At 43.4% G+C, this 19987-nt stretch overlaps 1 protein-coding gene across 1 annotated transcript in view; it reads right to left on the minus strand.

Annotated features, from left to right (window-relative positions):
- The window catches only part of AFF3 (ALF transcription elongation factor 3), a 190472-nt gene extending 170797 nt beyond the window's left edge, over positions 1-19675 (minus strand). Inside the window, exons 1-3 of the mRNA XM_069972951.1 lie at positions 19613-19675; positions 18641-18761; positions 736-1548 (exon numbers count right to left, since the gene is read on the minus strand). Coding sequence (XP_069829052.1) covers positions 736-1548; positions 18641-18761; positions 19613-19623 — 945 coding nt within the window. The 5' untranslated portion in view covers positions 19624-19675. The remainder of the gene's footprint in view (positions 1-735; positions 1549-18640; positions 18762-19612) is intronic.
- Positions 19676-19987: the final 312 nt, after the last annotated feature.

Raw genomic sequence — 19987 nt, forward strand, 5'->3', positions numbered from 1 at the left:
CTCCCTGTGGGCTCTTTCTGTTGGACTAAGCCTTTCTTGGATCCTGAAGGGTATCCATTTGTCTACGTCCATCTTGTTGACTTACTGAAAGAGTAGAAGATACTTGGATCAAACTTCAAGCAGATTTGGTAGATAAATCTATAAATCTGCAATGCCTGAATTTAAAAAAAAATAATATATATATATATATATATATATATATATATATATATATTATCCTAAGATAAAATAGGAAATACTAAAAGAGCAGACTAAATGGACCTTCTATGTTTCTATATAACTTTTGGCATGTTTTTAGACATGTTAAAAGTTACTGATCGCACCAGGTCTCACTCCTGAGACCCACTATGATTCCAAGATACAATCAGGGGGACTTCACAGCAGTCTATTGAGCAAACGAGTATGACGTCTCTGCCAGCTGGAGAGTCAGGTGCACTGCCTTGAACTATCCCTGGCTGTATCTCAGGATGCTATTGGTTCTCAGGAGTGAGTCCTGAGGAAGCCTCGGGAGTCTACACCAGCTCTGTGCTGGCACAAATTTTAATTGTGATTTTGCCTGTGTGCAGATGTAAATTGTAATAAGACAAACACAATGGGAGCCACAGATTCCTTGGTGAGATGGATGCAAATTGGTTAAACGTCACAGAGCTTTTGTCCATCCTTCAACAACTGCATTAGCTACCCATAGCTTTTTATGCACATACAAATACAGATATAATAAGAAAGTGCACCTACCTCTCCCTCTTCAAGCTCTGCAAAGGTTTCTGTTTTATCATTTAGGGGCTTCTCAGAGTCAGCTTTGTTAGAAAGTCCTCTGAATAACGGGAGGAGCATGTTTAATTCACTTGATACTTTTAGCTTTGGTGATTCATTGGGTGTTTGATCTTGGCCATCCATTGGTCGAACATATGCAGTTGGCTTTTGTTGGCTTGGATTTAGCTTAGAGACAATAGAAACTGGAAAGTTCTGCAAACAATGTGAGCTATTACTATTTTTGTTGCGATTCTTTTCTTTAGTGGAGCAGTTGACTTCTATGCTGCAATTTACTTGTGAATTTAGTGTCTGTCTATTGCGGGCCTTGTCCAATGTACAAGCTAGGATGTTTCCATGATGGTCAGTAGTATTTCCAGATGATGCTGGGCTCAATAAGTAGCTTTTACTTTTTTCCGCTTTATGTTTTTGCTGTCCATACTTAAAGTCAGTATTAGGTGAACCAATTGTGCTTTGTTTAGTCTTGCCCAATGCTTTCTGTCCCTCTGAGGAATTTTCAGCTTTCTGCCAGTCCATGGTTGCTCTAGTATTTAACTTTATGGGTAAAGTGCCGGGTGAAATGCCAATCTGCAAAGTACGACAGATTGGGTAATGGCTTTCTGTTATGTTCTGTTGATAATGTTCCTCTTTGTTCCTGTCAGGTGTACCAACTGCTTCGGTTTGTTTAATGCCAACTAGATGACTTTGGTTTGATCTTTCCGTCAATAGGTCTTTCATTTCATCATAGTTTCCGAGTGTACTTTGTATACGGGTTGAAAGCTCATCTCCCTTGCTGGTCTAAGAAGGGGGGAAAACATAGGGTTAGCAGAAATTTCTCATCACAAAATCTTTTTAAACATGTCCACCTTTAGACCCCAAAACAAATGGATTTTGGTGGTTTCAGAATTGGGGCAGACAAGTAAGAAATACTATATGCTTCTGTAGCATGTTTATGTTTTACCCACTGGCTACACAGGAGCAGTATTCTTTACATTGTGTGTAAGTTTTGCTTAAAGGGATACTGTCACCCACTTACTCTATGTGTGAGTCTCCGCACCATCCACAAGCTTAGGTGCTGCACATTCAGTATATACCTGTATAACCCTTGTCTGTGTCTTCTTTCTGCTCTAAAATTGCTTCATTTTATCAGAGGACAATGGCACCTAGGTGGGGCTTCATGACAGGCACTCTACCCACCCAGGAGATGAAGCCCAACTGCTGTGAAGCCTCACCTAGGTGCCATTGTGTCAGCGCCCTTAACCCCCCGCGCCCAGGTACATACTTTAACGGGGCTTCTGGCACTCTGCCAATCAGTGCGCTGCGACAGGGCAACCCTCCGAACCCCCAAAGCAAGCCGAAGCGTGAAACGGTAATGTATGTACCAGGCCGTGGGGGGTTAAGGAGGCTGTCTTTTACATACACGCAGAGGGATGACAATCCCATTGAAAGGGACAGGAAAGAATCTGCAGCGGATTTCTTTGCAAACTCGCAGCCTAAAATTAATTCACAATCAGTGACAAATCAGCACAGCTATTAAAACTTTTAGGACTGAAAAAAATGTTTACTTTATGTCTGTCCTTCATTGTCCTTGGTTCAAATAAACTAAAAAGCTACAGTAATTAGCACTACACTTAGTGTGGTATTACACGAAGCGATTATCGGTCGAATAATCGTTCAATCGGTCGTATTTGAATGATTATCTTTAAGTGTAATAGTAGACAACGATTAAACGACGAACGATTGGTCGTTGGTCGTTTAATAGGTTTTGAATCTATTTTTATCGTTTGTCTTTTACACATCGTTCGCACATCGTTCGTTTGAATAAGATGTCGTTAGCCGTTCCCTGTTCATTCGCAAATTGAAAGGGGAGTGTTCTTGAATTTTGTTGCTCCAATATAACCGATAATCTTTCCGTGTAGTAAAACGAACGATTATTAGGCAACCGCTATTGCGATCGTTGGAGATCGTTTATCGTTAATCGTTAATTGAAAAAAATCGCTTCGTGTAATACCACCCTTATTCCTAGGGGTGTGCCAGACAACCCATTGACATTACTAGCCTTATGGGGCAGGCTATACTAGACACCAAACTAGTTAACACTTGTCAGATGTTTTGATCTTAACTGCATTGGTAATTTGCTGAAAACTGAAAAGGTAAACAAAACATGGCTGCAGTCAGACCATGCCCTTCCCTATTCCGGGCTGCGGTATTTATCAGTTTAATCGAAACATACATTTAGGTGGGCATACCTATTAACATTTATAAGATTTCAAAATGACATAAATAAGGCAACCTCCGAGGCTCTGAATGTGGCACCTTCTGCTCACAGGATAAGAAAATGTAGCTTTAGTCCATTCTTATCAGACCTGGCAACAGACACCTGAATTCTCAAATGCTTAGAGTGTAATCTGAGCTACTGTACTTCTAACAGATTGAAAATACTTTAAATTAGGTCAACATGACCTTCACTGCGGAGCACATTTCCTTCTGTGTGGGTTTTAATTATGCAAATTGCAATTTAAAGCAGTCATATTATAGAAATGAATAGGATGAGAGTATTCAGCTGCATTGCTACAGAAGTAATTTTATATTTTCTCTGTTACAAAAATCATTGTTCAGAGCGGTTTAAGGCTGGGTTCACACACAGTATATTCCAGTCAGTATTGTGGTCCTCATAATGCAACCAAAACCAGGAGTGGATTGAAAACACAGAAAGGATCTGTTCACACAATGTCAAAAATAGAGAAAAGGCAGCCGATTTAGCTATTTAAAAAAAGTCAGTTTTTGCCGTGATTTAACTGACTGCAATGGCAATGCATTGAAGTCAATGGGAAGACGGACGTCCAATGCACACAATGTATTGAATAACAGAAGTTTTTACCGCAGACGTCAAAATAATGAACATGATCATTCTTTTCGGACGTCTTTTGCAAACAGCGGACGTTTTTTATTAGTTGTTGACACACAGTTTTTCTCTTTAAACTGTTTTTATTGAGCTTCGACAGCATGAAAAGGTCCATACAAACAATAATGTAACAGTGCTAGATATAGCTGGGAGCAGCGCCCCAAATCATTGCATGGAAATACAGTAGCAAGACAGATGGCTAAAGTGGAGCGATCACAAGTATAATATAAGCGTCTGCCAACACCCCTTCAGAGCAGGGGCGTAGCTAGGGGTTCAGCCTAGGGGGGGCAAGTGAGTCTGAGTGGGCCCCCTCCTTAAAATAATGGCAGGCCGTGGGTTAGAACACCTAGGAGAAGAGGCTTAGGGTTGGTTAGGTATTAGGAACTACCTGCCATGATGTAAAGTTATAATCCCTTCATCTCGTCATGTCATAGTCCCCCATAATGTGCCCCGATATAGTCCTAAGCCCCCTCCTGTGTCCCCCACCTCCTCATAATACCCCCGGCTGTATCCCTAATCTCCTCATATTCCAACCTGTCCCCCCATCCCCTCATAAACCCTGTCTTGTAATGTTGTCATAATCCCCCATCCTGTGCCCTATGTAGTCATAATCCCTCACCTGTGTCCCCCATCTCCTCATAACCCCCTCCCGCTGTGTCCCTCATCTCATAATTCCCTGTCCCCAATAATCTTCCTGTCCCCATCTCCTCATAATCCCTCCAGTGTCCCCCAATCTCCTCATAATCCTCTCTTCCTATGTCCCCCAATCCCCATGTCCCGATTTCCTCATAACACCCCCTGTGTGCCCTATCACCTCATAATCCTCTCCACCTGTGTCTCCCAATCTCTTCATAATCCTCGCTCCTGTGTCCCCATGACCTCATAATCCTCTGTGTTTCCCATCACTTCATAATCGCCTCCTGTGACCCCCATCACCTCATATTCCCCCCTGGAGATAGATAGATAGATAGATAGATAGATAGATAGATAGATAGATAGATAGATAGGAGATAGATAGATAGATAGATAGATAGATAGATAGATAGATAGGAGATAGATAGATAGATAGATAGATAGGAGATAGATAGATAGATAGATAGATAGATAGATAGATAGATAGGAGATAGATAGATAGATAGATAGATAGATAGATAGATAGATAGATAGAGATAGATAGGAGATAGATAGATAGATAGATAGATAGATAGATAGATAGATAGAGAGAGAGATAGATAGATAGATAGGAGATAGATAGATAGATAGATAGATAGGAGATAGATAGATATAGAGATAGATAGGAGATAGATAGATAGGAGATAGATAGATAGATATAGAGATAGATAGGAGATAGATAGATAGAAGATAGATAGATAGGAGATAGATAGATAGATAGATAGATAGATAGATAGATAGATAGATAGATAGATAGGAGATAGATTAGATCAGGGGCGGGCTGGGCCGGGGGGCAGGGGGGCACATGCCCCCCGGGCCGGTCTTCCCCCAGTTGTCAGGGCCGCATGGCTGCTGACAGCTGGCTGGAGTCCTCAGTGCCTCCCCTGCTTACAGCCCCGGCCCTCTTCAGTCATATCTACCTGTGGCTGTGCTGTGGATCCGGTCTGTGCTGGAAGCGGCCGCTGAAGCCCCGCCCCCATGACGGTAAGCCCCGCCCCCTTTATGGCCATTATGCTTTCTATAAGCCTATGAGGCTTATGGTAAAAAGCAAACTGCTGCACGCAGTATCTTCCTCCGGCCACCAGAGGCCGCTCTCTCCTCCCAGCTGGTTCTCCTGTGTCTGGGCTAGAAGAGCCTGAAGACAGAGAAGATGGTGTCTGCAGGAAGCCAGGTACCTACACAGGAGGACATCTACACAGCAGGCCATAGGGCAGGGGGAGGGAACCAAGGCTCTCCAGCTGTTGCAGAACTACAACTCCCATCATACCTGGGCAGCCATAGGCTTACCATAGATTATGGGAGTTGTAGTTTTGCAACAGCTGAAGAGCCAAGGTTCCCTATCCCTGACATAGAGGATACATATACACAGGAGACCTACACAGGAGGATACATATATACAGGAGACCTACACAGGAGGATACATATATACAGGAGGAGACATACAGAGGAGTATATAGAGGATACATATATACAGGAGGATACATACAGAGGAGTATATAGAGGATACATATATACAGGAGGAGACATATATACAGGGGTACATGGAGGATACATATATACAAGAGGAGACATACAGACGAATTAGGGCTGGGTGAGTAATCAAATTAATTCGCCCAGAAGGTTAGAATCGATTAGATTTTTTGTGACAATCGTAAATTCAATTTTCACAAAAAATCATTGCAGGCGGAGCAGCATGGATTGTCGGGTTGGCGGCCGGGCAAGAGGTGCAGGTCAAGCGGGCGGCGCGGAGGTGAGGTGCATGACGGGCTTATGGTGGTGCGTGGAGTGTCGGGCCGGAGGTGAGGTGCAGGGCGGTCGGGCAGTCCGCCTAACAGAGCTGCGACTGACCTGCCTGAGCTATAAATATCACGTCCTGCTCCCCTCCTGGCCACACGTGCAGGTCCCCAGTCTCTGGAGCAGGCCGCAGGGACTGTAGTGGTGATATCACCACTACAGTCCCTGCGGCCTCCTTCAAAGACCGGGGACCTGCATGTGTGGCCAGGAGGGGAACTTGTGAGCCAGGGTGAGAGGAAGAGGAGGAGGGCTATGTGCACTCCTGCCCCAATCACCCTCAGCTGCCCCAGTCCCCCTAGAGTCACCCCTAGTCTGCCTCAGTGCCCCTCAATCACCCCCAGTCTGCCTCAGTGCCCCTCAATCACCCCCAGTCTGCCCCAGTCCCCCTCAGTCACCCCCAGTCTTCCCCATTTCCCCTCCGTCATCCCCAGTCTGCCCCAGTACCCCTTCAGTCAACTCCAACTGTCCCCAGTCCCCCTTCAGTCAACCCCAGTTTGCCCCATACACCCCCAGCTCTCCCAGTCACCCTCAGCTCCCCCAGTTTGCCCCATACACCCCCAGCTCTCCCAGTCACCCCCAGCTCCCCCAGTTTGCCCCATACACCCCCAGCTCTCCCAGTCACCCCCAGTTTGCCCCTTACACCCCCAGCTCTCCCAGTCACCCCCAGCTGCCCCAGTTTCCCCCAGTGACCCCTCAGCTATACCCGTATTACTACTACACCCCTCATCTTTACCTGTACTACTACAGCTCACATCTGTACCTGTACTACTAATCCCCCTCATCTGTACTACTAATACACCCCTCATTTATACCTGTACTACCATACCCCTCATCTTTACCTGTACTACTACTACTAATGCCCCTCATCTGTATTACTAATACCCCCCATATCTATACCTGTACTACCTCACCCCTCATCTTTACCTGTACTACTACACCCCTTATTCACTATACCTCCACTACTACACCCTACCTAGATGGAGGCACCAGTGGTATGGTGGTATAAGTAACTATGTGGTGAAGGAGTGGTGATAATATTTGTTACTTATATAATGGTAATAGATGATTTGGCTATGGGGTCATAGAGCGCAGTTATGGGCGTGGCTATGTCCCTCTTTCCCCCCAGCAAAAGTTGGGGGGTATGCATATATACAGGAGTACATAGAGAAGACATATATACAGAAGTATATAGATGATACATACAGTATATACAGTAGTACATAGAGGAGACATATATACAGAAGTATATAGATGATACATATATACAGGAGTACATAGAGGATACAACATATATCCTCTATGTACTCCTGTATATATGCATCCTCTATGTACTGCTGTATATATGTCTCCTCTGTACTGCTGTATATATGTCTCCTCTATGTACTGCTGTATATATGTGTCCTCTATGTACTGCTGTATATATGCATCCTCTATGTACTGCTGTGTAGGTCTCCTCCTGTATATATATATATATAGTTACACTGATCCAAATTTTCCTGCATTGCATATTCCCTCGTGAATATATATATATATATATATATATATATATATATATATATATACGCACACACAGGAGGAGACCTACACAGCAGTACATAGAGGATACATATATACAGGAGGAGACATACACAGCAGTACATAGAGGATACATATATACAGGAGTAGACATACACAGCAGTACATAGAGGGGACATATATATACAGGAGGAGACATATACAGGAGTACATAAAGGATACATATATACAGGAGTACATAGAGGATACATCTAAGTATGTTTGTTTGTTGTTTTGTTTATTATTATTTTTACTAATGGGGGGTGCACACACGAGGGGGGTGTTCTAAAAAGAGGAATGCCTATACCCACAGGACCACAGCAGTGATATAAACTATTGTAAAAATAAAATACAGAAACCCCAGCTTTCCCAGCATCTTGTATTTGTAGTCAGTATAATGGAGGTCACCCAGCTTTTCCACCATCTTATACTCAGTATGATGGAGGTCACCCAGCTTTCCCAGCATCTTATAGTCAGTAGGATGGAGGTCACCCAGCTTTCTCACCATCCTATACTCAGTATGATGGAGGTCACCCAGCTTTCCCAGCATCTTGTATTTGTAGTCAGTATAATGGAGGTCACCCAGCTTTTCCACCATCTTATACTCAGTATGATGGAGGTCACCCAGCTTTCTCAGCATCTTATAGTCAGTAGGATGGAGGTCACCCAGCTTTCTCACCATCCTATACTCAGTATGATGGAGGTCACCCAGCTTTCCCAGCATCTTATAGTCAGTAGGATGGAGGTCACCAAGCTTTCCAGCATCTTATACTCAGTATGATGGAGATCACCCAGCTTTCACACACAGCATCTTATACTCAGTTTGATGAAGGTCAACCAGCTTTCCAGCATCATATACTCAGTATGATAGAGGTCACCCAGCATTGCTAGCATCTGTCTGTGGGTACGTTCCGTGTCATCGCTGAGCCGCCCCATAGACTTATACAGGAAAGTGACTTCTGATCCCTTCACAGGGCACAGTAGGATATTTGGTCACAAATGACCAAGATGTTATAGGTAAGGGCCAGAGTGGTCCTTAAAGGATGGGCCGCCAGCCTGCTACTTATGGGCCAGTGCTGTGTGCTTGCCCCCCGGGCTAAAATTTGCCAGCCAGCCCCTGGATTAGATAGATAGATAGAAGATAGATAGATAGATAGATAGATAGATAGATAGGAGATAGATAGATAGATAGGAGATAGATAGATAGATAGGAGATAGATAGATAGATAGATAGATAGCAAAAGAGAAGAAGCAGCACTGCTTTAATGTGGTAATGGTGGTGCCAGCGGATCTTGATCCAGACCAAAGATCGTAGTGAGTATATATGCAGAGAATCCACAGCACTCCAGTGTAGTGAAAAAGCTCAATAAGCTGTGTTTATTCAGTCAATTCATAGTGCAACACTCCAAACGCAACGTTTCAGTGACTCTCTGTCACCATTTTCAAGCGTGAATACATGGTACAAAACTCAGATATATATATACAAAGCACAACATAGGATTGGTGAAATTGTGATTACTAATTGAAAACATTCATCAGGTAGGTCACATGGGTTGCTCCCTGCTGGAGTTTAACCCTTTGTGAGTAGTGCAGCAGTGCATAAAGTGATATTGTGACATATTCTATAAAAAACCTGAAATATAGAAACAAGTTTCACTGATCACAGTAATTCATAAAAGTTCATTTTTGCATTTTTGCATATAGTGTCCATTCACCTCTGGAAGGGTTAATTCACCACTTTGATGTTGTCTGAGTTGTCCTCCAGCGCTGTGATAGCACAAGTAGATGAGCTGTAGTAAGGTTGCTGGATGTCCGGCTAGGAGATCACATTACAAGAGATTTGCATAGTTACACAGGCAAGGCTCCTGGGTTTTCATGTCAGCATTGGACATCAAAAGACCCTGTTCACATGCTCCGGATCACAGGCTTTCATCCCTGTGAGAGGAGAACGTCTTCAGATCCTTTGCACATAGCCTCCGCCCTCCTCTGGCCTCTCCAGGCCAAATGGTAAGAAAACGCATTGTGTGAACACCTCCCAAAGTATGCCAACATCCAGATGAAGTATAGGGAATGAAACAGAAGAACGGACATCTCAGGGTCGTGCTTCGTGGTGAATACCCTGTCCAGTGGATCATGGATCTGTAAAGACAGTAAATCAAGGTTAGTATATGTGTGTACCATGTGATATACTTTGCCCCTACTTTAAGTGGGACGGCTAGGCAAGTGGAGGAGAGTCTTTCACCTTAACATATCATTATGCACTTTGTATTCGACATTTAACCCCATAGGACCCAGGGCTTCTAATTTATAGATCCATTCCAACTCCAACTTTTTTAACTGCATTTGTCTATTCCCACCATATTTCAATGGTGGGATCCTGTCCACTATCATTACTTTGAGATCTCTCTCAGTGTGACTCATGTCAGCACAGTGCTTGGATACCGGCAGGTCCATGCGTTGTTTCCGCACTGTGTATCGGTGCTGTGTGAACCTGGTTCTTAAATCATTGATTGTTTCCCCCACATATACTTTCTGACAGGGGCACCACAATACATATATTATGTAGTCACTGCTGCATGTCAAGTAGTGTTTGATTTTGTACTTTTTTAAGGTATATGGATGTGTAAAGTGTGTGCCTTTAACCATTTGTTTACAGGTAATGCATCCCACACATGGATAGCAACCTTGTTTAGGTGTGCTTATGAATGTTTGTCCACTACCTTTATTTGTAGCAATGTCTGTTTTTACTAACCTGTCTCTCAGGTTCTGATTCCTCCTGTAAGAAAGTAATGGTGGTAATTGTATTTGTTGTATTTGTGGATACGACTCCTTCAATATTTTCCAATGTTTTTGTATAGTTCTACCTATCTGGGGTGACCAATGAGTATACGTGGATACAAATGGGATACGTTGTTGTGGTTGTTCCTTTCTGGTTGTTGTAGTTAGCAATTGTTCCCTTGGTGTATGCAGCACTTGTGACTTGCTGTATTCTAATGTAGATGTTGGATAGCCCCTCTCTCTGAATTCTGTTGTCATTCTAGTTAAAGCTGTATCTAGGTCTTCTGGCTGATCTATGATGCGGCGGGCCCTCAACATTTGGCTGTAAGGTAATGCTCGCATCATCCTTTTTGGATGACAGCTAGTGAAGTGCAATGTATTGTTGCAATCAGTGGGTTTCCTGTATATGTTGGTCGTCAGCCCTTCATCGGTGCATGTGAGAAGTACATCAAGATAATGTATTTGTTTGGTGGAAAATGTCATCGTAAATTTTATGGTGTCATCTAGTCTATTGAGGTGTTGAACAAAGTCATGTAGCGTGTCTTCACTCCCTGTCCAGATGAGGAACACATCATCAATGAAACGCTTCCAAAGCAGGACATCCTGGAATTGGGGCGCTCCATAGATGCCGTGCTCCTCAAGGTATGCCATGACGATGTTTGCGTAGGTGGGCGCGACATTCGCGCCCATCGCCACGCCTCGTTTCTGTAGAAACATTTTACTGTCAAATGAAAAGTAGTTATGTGATAGAACTAAGGTAAGTAGCTGCATCACAAAGTCACATTCCTTATTGTTTAGCTGTAATGAAGGTAAGACTGAAGCAACTGCCGCTAAACCCATGTCTTGTCCTATAGAGGTGTATAGGCTTACAATGTCCAGAGTGACAAGGTATGCTCCTGCTGGAATTGTAATATCCTTAATTTTCTTGAGAAAGTCAGTGGTGTCTCGAAGGTACGATTTGGCTCCCATAGCCAATGGTCGTAGGACCTTGTCTAGGTATATGGAAATGTTGCTCAGTATGGATCCTCTGCCGGACACAATTGGCCTGCCCGGCGGGTTATCCATACTCTTGTGGATTTTGGGAATGAAATAAAGTAATGGCATTTTGGGGAATCGCACAGTCAAGAATTCAGCTACCCTCTCATCGATAATACACTGGTTAAGTGCCTCTTGTACAATCTGGTCTATTTTCCTTTGTATAGTGAATTTAGGGTCACTGGGCAATATTTGATACACATCATGATCATTCAACTGACGGTAAGCTTCTTGCAAATATTTTTCCCGATCCATGACCACGATCGCTCCGCCCTTGTCGGCGGGTTTGATAACCAGATCGTGGTCATGGATCAGGGACTGCAAACATTCAATTTCATCAGACGTTAAATTGGGGTGTAACAATGCATCATCAGGTATTTCCCCACGCAATTTGTCCATATCCTGTTTAACCAACTTTTGGAACGTTTCAATCGGGGCTGGGAGCACCGGAGGAGTAAACTCACTCTCGGTTCTCAGCCCCAGATGTTTCAAGTCCAACATTTTATTCATAGTAGTTGCATCAACACTTGGTTTTGACATAGATGACTGACTAAACCACACTGCTAAATTCACCCTCCTGACTAGTCTGGTCAGATCTAAATCTAGTTCAAACCAATTTGGTTTTGAACTGGGGCAAAAGTTAAGTCCCTTGGATAACAGTTTATAATGTCTCTCAGTAAGGGAAAAAGAGGAAATATTTACCACGGTCACTTTTTCCTCGTGGTTGTCCTCGGGGTGCCGCTCCTGCTGTTGGTTCTCGTTTTTCTGTCTTTTCCTTGCTCTTTGACGCCTGATTCCTCCCTGTCGGGTCTTTGGGAATCTTTGGGGGGTTGCTCTAAAAAAACCTCTGGATTCTTGTTGGTAGTGGGAGCTTGTGTAGGATCCCTCCTTTTGTTGTTTTTCTTAACTCCTCCACGTTCCCCTTGATCAGTCCATAGGTATACTCGTCCTGTTTGGTAATCCAAGCAATCTCTATACCATTTGTGTTTCTTGTCCTCCTCCAAATCTGCCCGGAACTTGGACAAGAAAGTTTGTCTACTTGTGCTATCACAGCGCTGGAGGACAACTCAGACAACATCAAAGTGGTGAATTAACCCTTCCAGAGGTGAATGGACACTATATGCAAAAATGCAAAAATGAACTTTTATGAATTACTGTGATCAGTGAAACTTGTTTCTATATTTCAGGTTTTTTATAGAATATGTCACAATATCACTTTATGCACTGCTGCACTACTCACAAAGGGTTAAACTCCAGCAGGGAGCAACCCATGTGACCTACCTGATGAATGTTTTCAATTAGTAATCACAATTTCACCAATCCTATGTTGTGCTTTGTATATATATATCTGAGTTTTGTACCATGTATTCACGCTTGAAAATGGTGACAGAGAGTCACTGAAACGTTGCGTTTGGAGTGTTGCACTATGAATTGACTGAATAAACACAGCTTATTGAGCTTTTTCACTACACTGGAGTGCTGTGGATTCTCTGCATATATAGATAGATAGATAGATAGATAGATAGATAGGAGATAGATAGGCGATAGATAGATAGAGAGATAGATAGATAGATAGGAGATAGATAGATAAATAGATAGGAGATAGATAGATAGATGATAGATAGATAGATAGATAGATAGATAGATAGATAGATAGATAAATAGATAGATAGGACAAAAGAAGAGATAGAGATATTGATAATAGGGACAGATGAGAGAGAGCACAAGTAATCTTACCAAAGAAACAGCAGGGGCACAGGTAGATATGGAGGTAAACAGAAGATCCTGGACTCTGGGGGGGGGGGGGCTGAGGAGGAGGGAGGGCGGACACAGGCCATGCAGAGGTCACAGCTCAGCACAGGGCACGGATAATACTGCAGCTGCCTCCTTATCTCGTCTCCCTTCTCCTCCACCTACACCGGGACACAGGGCTGGCAGCAGCAGGAGGAGAAAGCCCCCCTCCTCACACGACCGACGCTTCTATCCACTGCCTGTTTCCTCCTGTACTGTAGCCAGCACTCACAGGGTTGAGGCCCGTCTCCCAGGCCATTGTGACTTGCAGACAGGCAGAGATCAGAGCTCCGGGGGGTTTGATCTGGCTGGGGGAGGGGCCTCAGTCCTGCAAGTGTCGGGTTACTGTACAGGGGAAAGGAGCACCCTTCAGTCAATACACTGACTCTGACTGTTTCCTGCTATCGGGCCCGGGACAGTCAGATTCAGTGTAAGTGCGTCTGCAGGTGCTTGGCCCTTTCCGACACTGCCTCAGTGGGCCCCCTGCCAGGGTGGGCCCCGGAGCGGCAGCCCCCCTTGCCCCCATCTAATTTCGCTACTGCTTCAGAGAGAGGGGTGTAGCAGGGTAATACAAACAAAGCTGACCGAAGCTCCTTTTTCTAACAATAACACAACAAAACAAACAAAAACATAGGGAAAAACGGGAAGGGGGGAGGGAAGGGAGAGGGATTGCCCGTGGGTCTCCGCGTGCTCCAAAGAATGCCCAAGAAATGACGGTTCTATGATGTGTCATCCCATAGTGCAGATTTAAATTGGTGGGTCATTGGCAAGTTGCCTGGTGAGATACCATATAGTGTCTTAGAAAGTATTTTTGATTTTGCCCTGGATGCGCGGGGGTAGTGTAGGAATGAAGGTTTCCTAAACGGTGAAGAATTTTTCGACACTACGTTCTTTGAGGATGGAAGCTTCCATCCAGTCCATTTTGAACAAAAATAATAGTGTATCTAGAAATAACCGACGAGAGGGAGGGAGTGGAGACTTCCATACCTGTAAAACACCTTTCCGGGCCGCAGCAGCCAAAAAGTGTAAGAGTCTTTTAGGTCCCCAATCACATTGATATCTAGCAGGATCTGTCCAGCCAAAAATCCCCCACAGGGCCTCATAAGGTACAAAAGTTACCAGGTGTGAGTTTGCGAATCTTTCCACAACTTTCCAGAAGGATTGTATCACTGAGCAATCCCAAAGACAGTGAGCTATGTCTGCTCCGGATTTCCCACATTTAAAACAGGCATCAGACTGTAGAATGCCCATTTTAAAGCCCCTTGTGGGGGAGATGTAAGTCCTGTGGAAGACCCGCAAAGTCATTTCCATGTAACGGGCGGAGGGCAGGGTTTTTATTGAGTAGTCTAAGATAGAGAGCAGGTCAGGAACATCCACTCCCAGGCCAACCAGGGTCCAGCGGGTCAGCCCAGTGGACATGTTCTGATAGTCTAGAGAAGGTAGGATAGCGATATTTGGTGCCTGGAGGAAGTGGAGAGATGTAGTGTTTTATGGAAAGTGGTGTCCCATTCCGTGAAAGGTAGGGCACGAATGTATTTAGTGACGTAGCTGCGGGCCTGCAGATAGGCAAAGAATGGGAATTGGAGTGTGGGGTAAGTTTCTTTCAGGGCTTGCAAAGTCAGTGGTTGTTTGGTTTTTGTGTTGACAAAGTGTGTGAGAAGCGGGAAACCCCCAGTATACCAGATATGAAAGACACGGTCCGGATGGCCTTGTTGGAAGTTCGGGTTACCTATCAAGGTAGTGAAAGGGTCGAGGCCAATGATCCTACGACTTTTGTTCCACGCTTTCCACGTAGAAATAACAAGGGGGTTTTCCTTAACCCACGGGGGCAAGGAGCCATAGGGAGTATGCAATAAGTTGGGCAATGATAAGGTGGAGGCCATATAGCAGTCTAAGTTTGTGTCTGTATGTACCTCAGTGTGTTGAACCTAGTCTCTTATAATACGAAACTGCGCTGCCAAGTTTAGTGAGCGTACGAAAATTGAGGCCGCCATGTTGCTTGGTTTGTTGTAAGATAGTGTAAGAGATTTTGGATTTTTTGTCACTCCATATAAAAGATCTGTAAAGGCAATTTATTCTCTGCTCGTCTTTGGGGCATAAGTAAATTGGCGGTGTTTGGAGCAGATACAAAAGTTTGGGCACTTTCATCATTTTCAGGAGGCTAGCGCGACCCATGAATGTTAAGGGAAAGCGTTTCCAAAGCAAGAGGGAGTGCTCTAGGGACTTAATGTATTTATCAATGTTTGTAGAATATAGTTTGGCCGGTGTTTTGGTGATTTCGTTCCCCAGGTATTTTATTTGGGCGGTGTTCCAATGAATTGGAATAGAGGTCGACCACAATGGGCGGCTTGGACCCTTGAGTAATAGTGCCTCACATTTGGTCAGATTAAGGGTGTAACCTGAGAGGGCACCCCTAGCCTGAAGATCCTCGAGCACCGCAGGAAGCGAGAGTCTCGGTGAGGACAGTGTTAGTAAGAGGTCGTCGGCGAAGGCCATGACTCTGAGGTCGGAACCACCAATTTTGACACCAGTGTATATTGGGGAACTTTCTATATGTCGTAGGAGGGGGTCAATTGAGATGTTAAAAAGGAGGGGGGAGAGGGGGCAGCCCTGATGTGTGCCACGGAATAAGTCAATAAGGGGGGTGTTTTTCCCATTAACAGTGAGAGCAGTTGCCGCCTGGCTGTTGATGTGTTGCAGAAAAGAGAGAAAGGTATGGCCGAAGTTACGCTCGGAGAGGGTGGCATACAGGAACGGCCAAGCGACCTTGTCAAAGGCCTTTTCTGCGTCCAGGCTAAGTAGCTGTTGACACACAGTTTTTCTATTGTCATCGTTCTTTCTCCATTTTTACTATTAAATTCAATGGACTTTTCAATTAAGCCGCACCCAAAGTTCAATTAATAACCCCAAACTAGAATAATGTACAAACACCAGTCATTGCACTGGAGGGGAGACTAGGCTGCTAAATAACGTCCGTTATTTTAGACTTAAAATGACAGACGGACGCTGAAAAAACATTGTGTGAACATAGCCAGGCTATGTTCACACAATGCTGAAATTGAGTGGATGGCCGCCATTTAATGGTAAATATTTGCTGTTATTTTAAAACAACGGCTGTTGTATTGAAATAACGGCAGTTATTTACCATTGTGTGAACAGATCCTTTCTGTGTTTTCAATCCACTCCTGATTTTGGTTGCAATATGAGGACCACAATACTGACTGAAATATACGTAGTGTAAACCCAGCCTTAGGCTATGTTCACACTGCGTATGAGTCCGGCCGCATTTCGTACATGTGCGGCTGAAACTACGGGCGTGGGAAAAATCAACATGCGGCCGGATGTGTACGAACCGCGAACATACGCCCGTAGTACAGTTATGCTTCCCTAGCTTGTTTTCGAAGCAATCTGAAACAGGTCATTTACTTGGAAATCTCCGCCCAGCCCCGTAAACCATACAGAACCTTTTGGATCTAAAAAATCAAGTTCAATTTGGCTGAAATAAGTACTTCGTACGGGACCGCATGGAAATCCACGGCCGTGAGTTGGAACATTTCCGTCCTCAAACAATGGTCTTGTTCATTTTTCACGGCGCCGCATACGACCCGTCCGTAAGCTCATACGTAGTGTGCATTGTGCGGGCGTATATCGTATACTTTCAAGCGAACACATCAACCTCAAAACTACGTGCGTATATTCGCAGTTCGCACTACGGTCGGACTCATACGCAGTGTGAACATAGCCTAAAAGTGTAAGGCTAACAGGGAGACTATTAGGCCATGCTTCTGGCATGGTCTTAGAGTTTATTCCCATGTTCTGTGAAATACAGAACCTACATAAGTGGAAGCCCTGTAGTGGATTCTTTCTCTACCCAGCATTATGTATCAATATGATGCCGGGAGTAGGGAAAGTGTTTGACCCTTTGTGGCACTGTAATGCACTGTAATGCACTGTGATGCCACCTGAGATGCCAAACTGTTATTGAATGTAAAGGAATCTAAGAGGCTAAATGGTTGGGATCAGTGTCATTGTAACTGGATTTTGGATGTATATTACAGCCTGCCCCTGTTGTGGATGGCATAGAAACAGTGTGCCTGTACTTTTTACTGCACATACCATTATAAGAAAACTTCATTTGTGGGAAGTTGCCTCTAGTTGCTGCTGCAAGTCACATAACAAAAAAACGAACATAACATAAATGATTATGCACGCAATACCACCAAGTAATGAAAAATGTATTTACAAATAATCTTTAATACATATACCACCAACACAAAGTTAAAAACATTTATAATAGGGCCACATATGGTCCAAGCACACTGGAAAAACCCCTACTGTACTCAGGGCCAAACCATGACACCAGGGACGAACACAAATAAAGAGACTTACATGAAAAATTTCAGAATAATATAAACAGGACCAAATACACACATTGGTGGTATATAACCCTATGTCTATAGATAGAAACAAGTCCTGTGAATATACAATCTCAAAATAAATAATATGTTTGTAAAACAAACAGCCGCCTAACCTAATTGTATATAATGAAAGCAAAATCGCAAAAAGTTATATGCAGGATATATATCAGTAAGTCAACTCAACCTGGTGTCAAAAAGCCAACCCCACGCGTTCCGCTATGTACCCACAGCTTTCTCAAGGGTATCTGATACTGGTGGTATTGTGTGCATAATCATTTATGTTACTGTATGTTCACTTTTTTTGCTATGTGTATCTCCATATTGAACATATAGATTTTTTGCATCTACTGTACCTGCTATAATTATTTAGTGATTGAGCTGTGCACACCAATTCCTTTTTTCCTGTATGTAGATAAGTGGCTGTGACTCAGTACAACCATTTATCTGAGGCTTAAAGTGACTGTACCACCAGGCCCAGGCTGAAGCACTGGAGGCGGGCCGACCCACCCTTAGTGGGAGGAAACCCTAGCCCCTCTAATGGAGTCACGTCATGGAGGGGCTGGGGTTTTTCCTTCCACTGTGGGTCGGCCAGCCCGCCTCAAGTGCTTCAGCCTGGGCCTGGTGGTACAGTCACTTTAATTTTAACTGGCTGCTGCTCTTTGACCTAAAGTGACAGTTTTCCATTGTTTTAGAGATTTTTTGAAATTCTAAGTTTCATGGTGCTAGTTGTGTTCATATACCACGTCCATGTTTTTTTGCACTAATGTCATTGTACACTGTTTCAGGTTATCCTGTCATTGCTGAAGTAGAAATGGTTGCATGCTACAGTACATGCAGGTATGTATCAAAATGACAAAATTCACTAGTTTTAACAAGGGTCTTTAAATGAATAAAGTTTTTTTTCTGTTTCTATTTTATGACAACTGATATTGGTGAAAGTTACCTTGTATGGTTCGCTGAAAAGGGGATAATTGGCAAAAAAGATATCCTCACTTGGATGTACATCTTGACTTCTCCTTTCCCATTCTTTTCTACGCAACACACTTTTGTCTTGTTCATACCCGCTGTCAAAAGGAAATGACAAGTAATAATTCAGACATTTAGACTTTACTTTTTAAAATTAGTAATAACGCTGAGCACAATCCTGAAAAGGAGTCATCAAACAGATGGCAAAGAGAACAGAAACATGAATGTGATTAATGCCAGTGCTAGCAGACTGAATGAGCTCTGGTCTCTGGATAAGCCTGTGTTTTCTTTGCACACTGAACAGATAATTGAAAATCTTCAGGAGAAAAAAAGAAACACACAGTCATTAGAGTAGATCAGGGTGTTCTGAGCATCGAAGACTTGCGATGTGACAGAAGAATCCAAGAAATACTCTTACCGAGTTAATATGAAAAACCCTTAGAGACCTAATAGTTTAGTCTCTAATTTCATCTTAGTCAACAATATTATGGGTCACTGTAATGAGTCATGGACTCATTATGTCCAATATTTTTTAAATTGGAGGTGTGTTGTACACAGTGAGGCTACGTTCACACAAGTTCAAAATAGCCCCCCCCCCCTCCCTATTGAGTTGCATTGAATTAGATGGGAAAATATCTAACAGGTCAAATATAGTTTAATTTATAGCCATGAATATAGCATGTGAAAAAAGAAGTGCAATCGACCCAAAAAACAACATCGCCCCAAAGTATTTGCTGTAGTGCCAAAATACAGGAAATACATAAAAAGGCTAAAAAAAAGAGTCTTGAGGCAGAAAAAGAGAAAAAAAAAAAATAAGATTCATTTTCTATAAATGTGGCCCAATATGTTTTATTGCCCTCAGACACACATTGCAGAATGTTAATTATAAACAGGTGCAGCATCTTATGTACAATCAACAAAATGCCCGTTTTTTTGTGGTGACTCTTACATTAGATTCATCCCTGAAGAGCTGTTAAAATCATGTGTGCAGTAGACTTCTTTACAGCGACACTTCTGTATTCTGATCTCTGGTAATCAGCCAAGTCGTCAAACTACTCCTTAATCAATCCCCTTTTCTCTGACTGATGTGACATGAGCGCAAGTTCTGAACATGAAAAATGCATGGAGACTGAATTGTGTCGCTGCACATCTGAGTGATTGTGATCTGAAGAGACGGAAATGTGGAGGTTATTTAACTAAAGGCACCGGCAAAAGGAAGAGACTGTGTCATTTATCTATACAAAAGAAGGGATTTATATTTGACGCACTTTGATAAATAGTATGCTTCTTGTGAATGTCACCTGGAGATGCAAATACACTGTAG

The sequence above is a fragment of the Dendropsophus ebraccatus genome, chromosome 5 (genome assembly GCF_027789765.1).
Source record: "Dendropsophus ebraccatus isolate aDenEbr1 chromosome 5, aDenEbr1.pat, whole genome shotgun sequence".
Classification (NCBI taxonomy): Eukaryota; Metazoa; Chordata; class Amphibia; order Anura; family Hylidae; genus Dendropsophus; species Dendropsophus ebraccatus.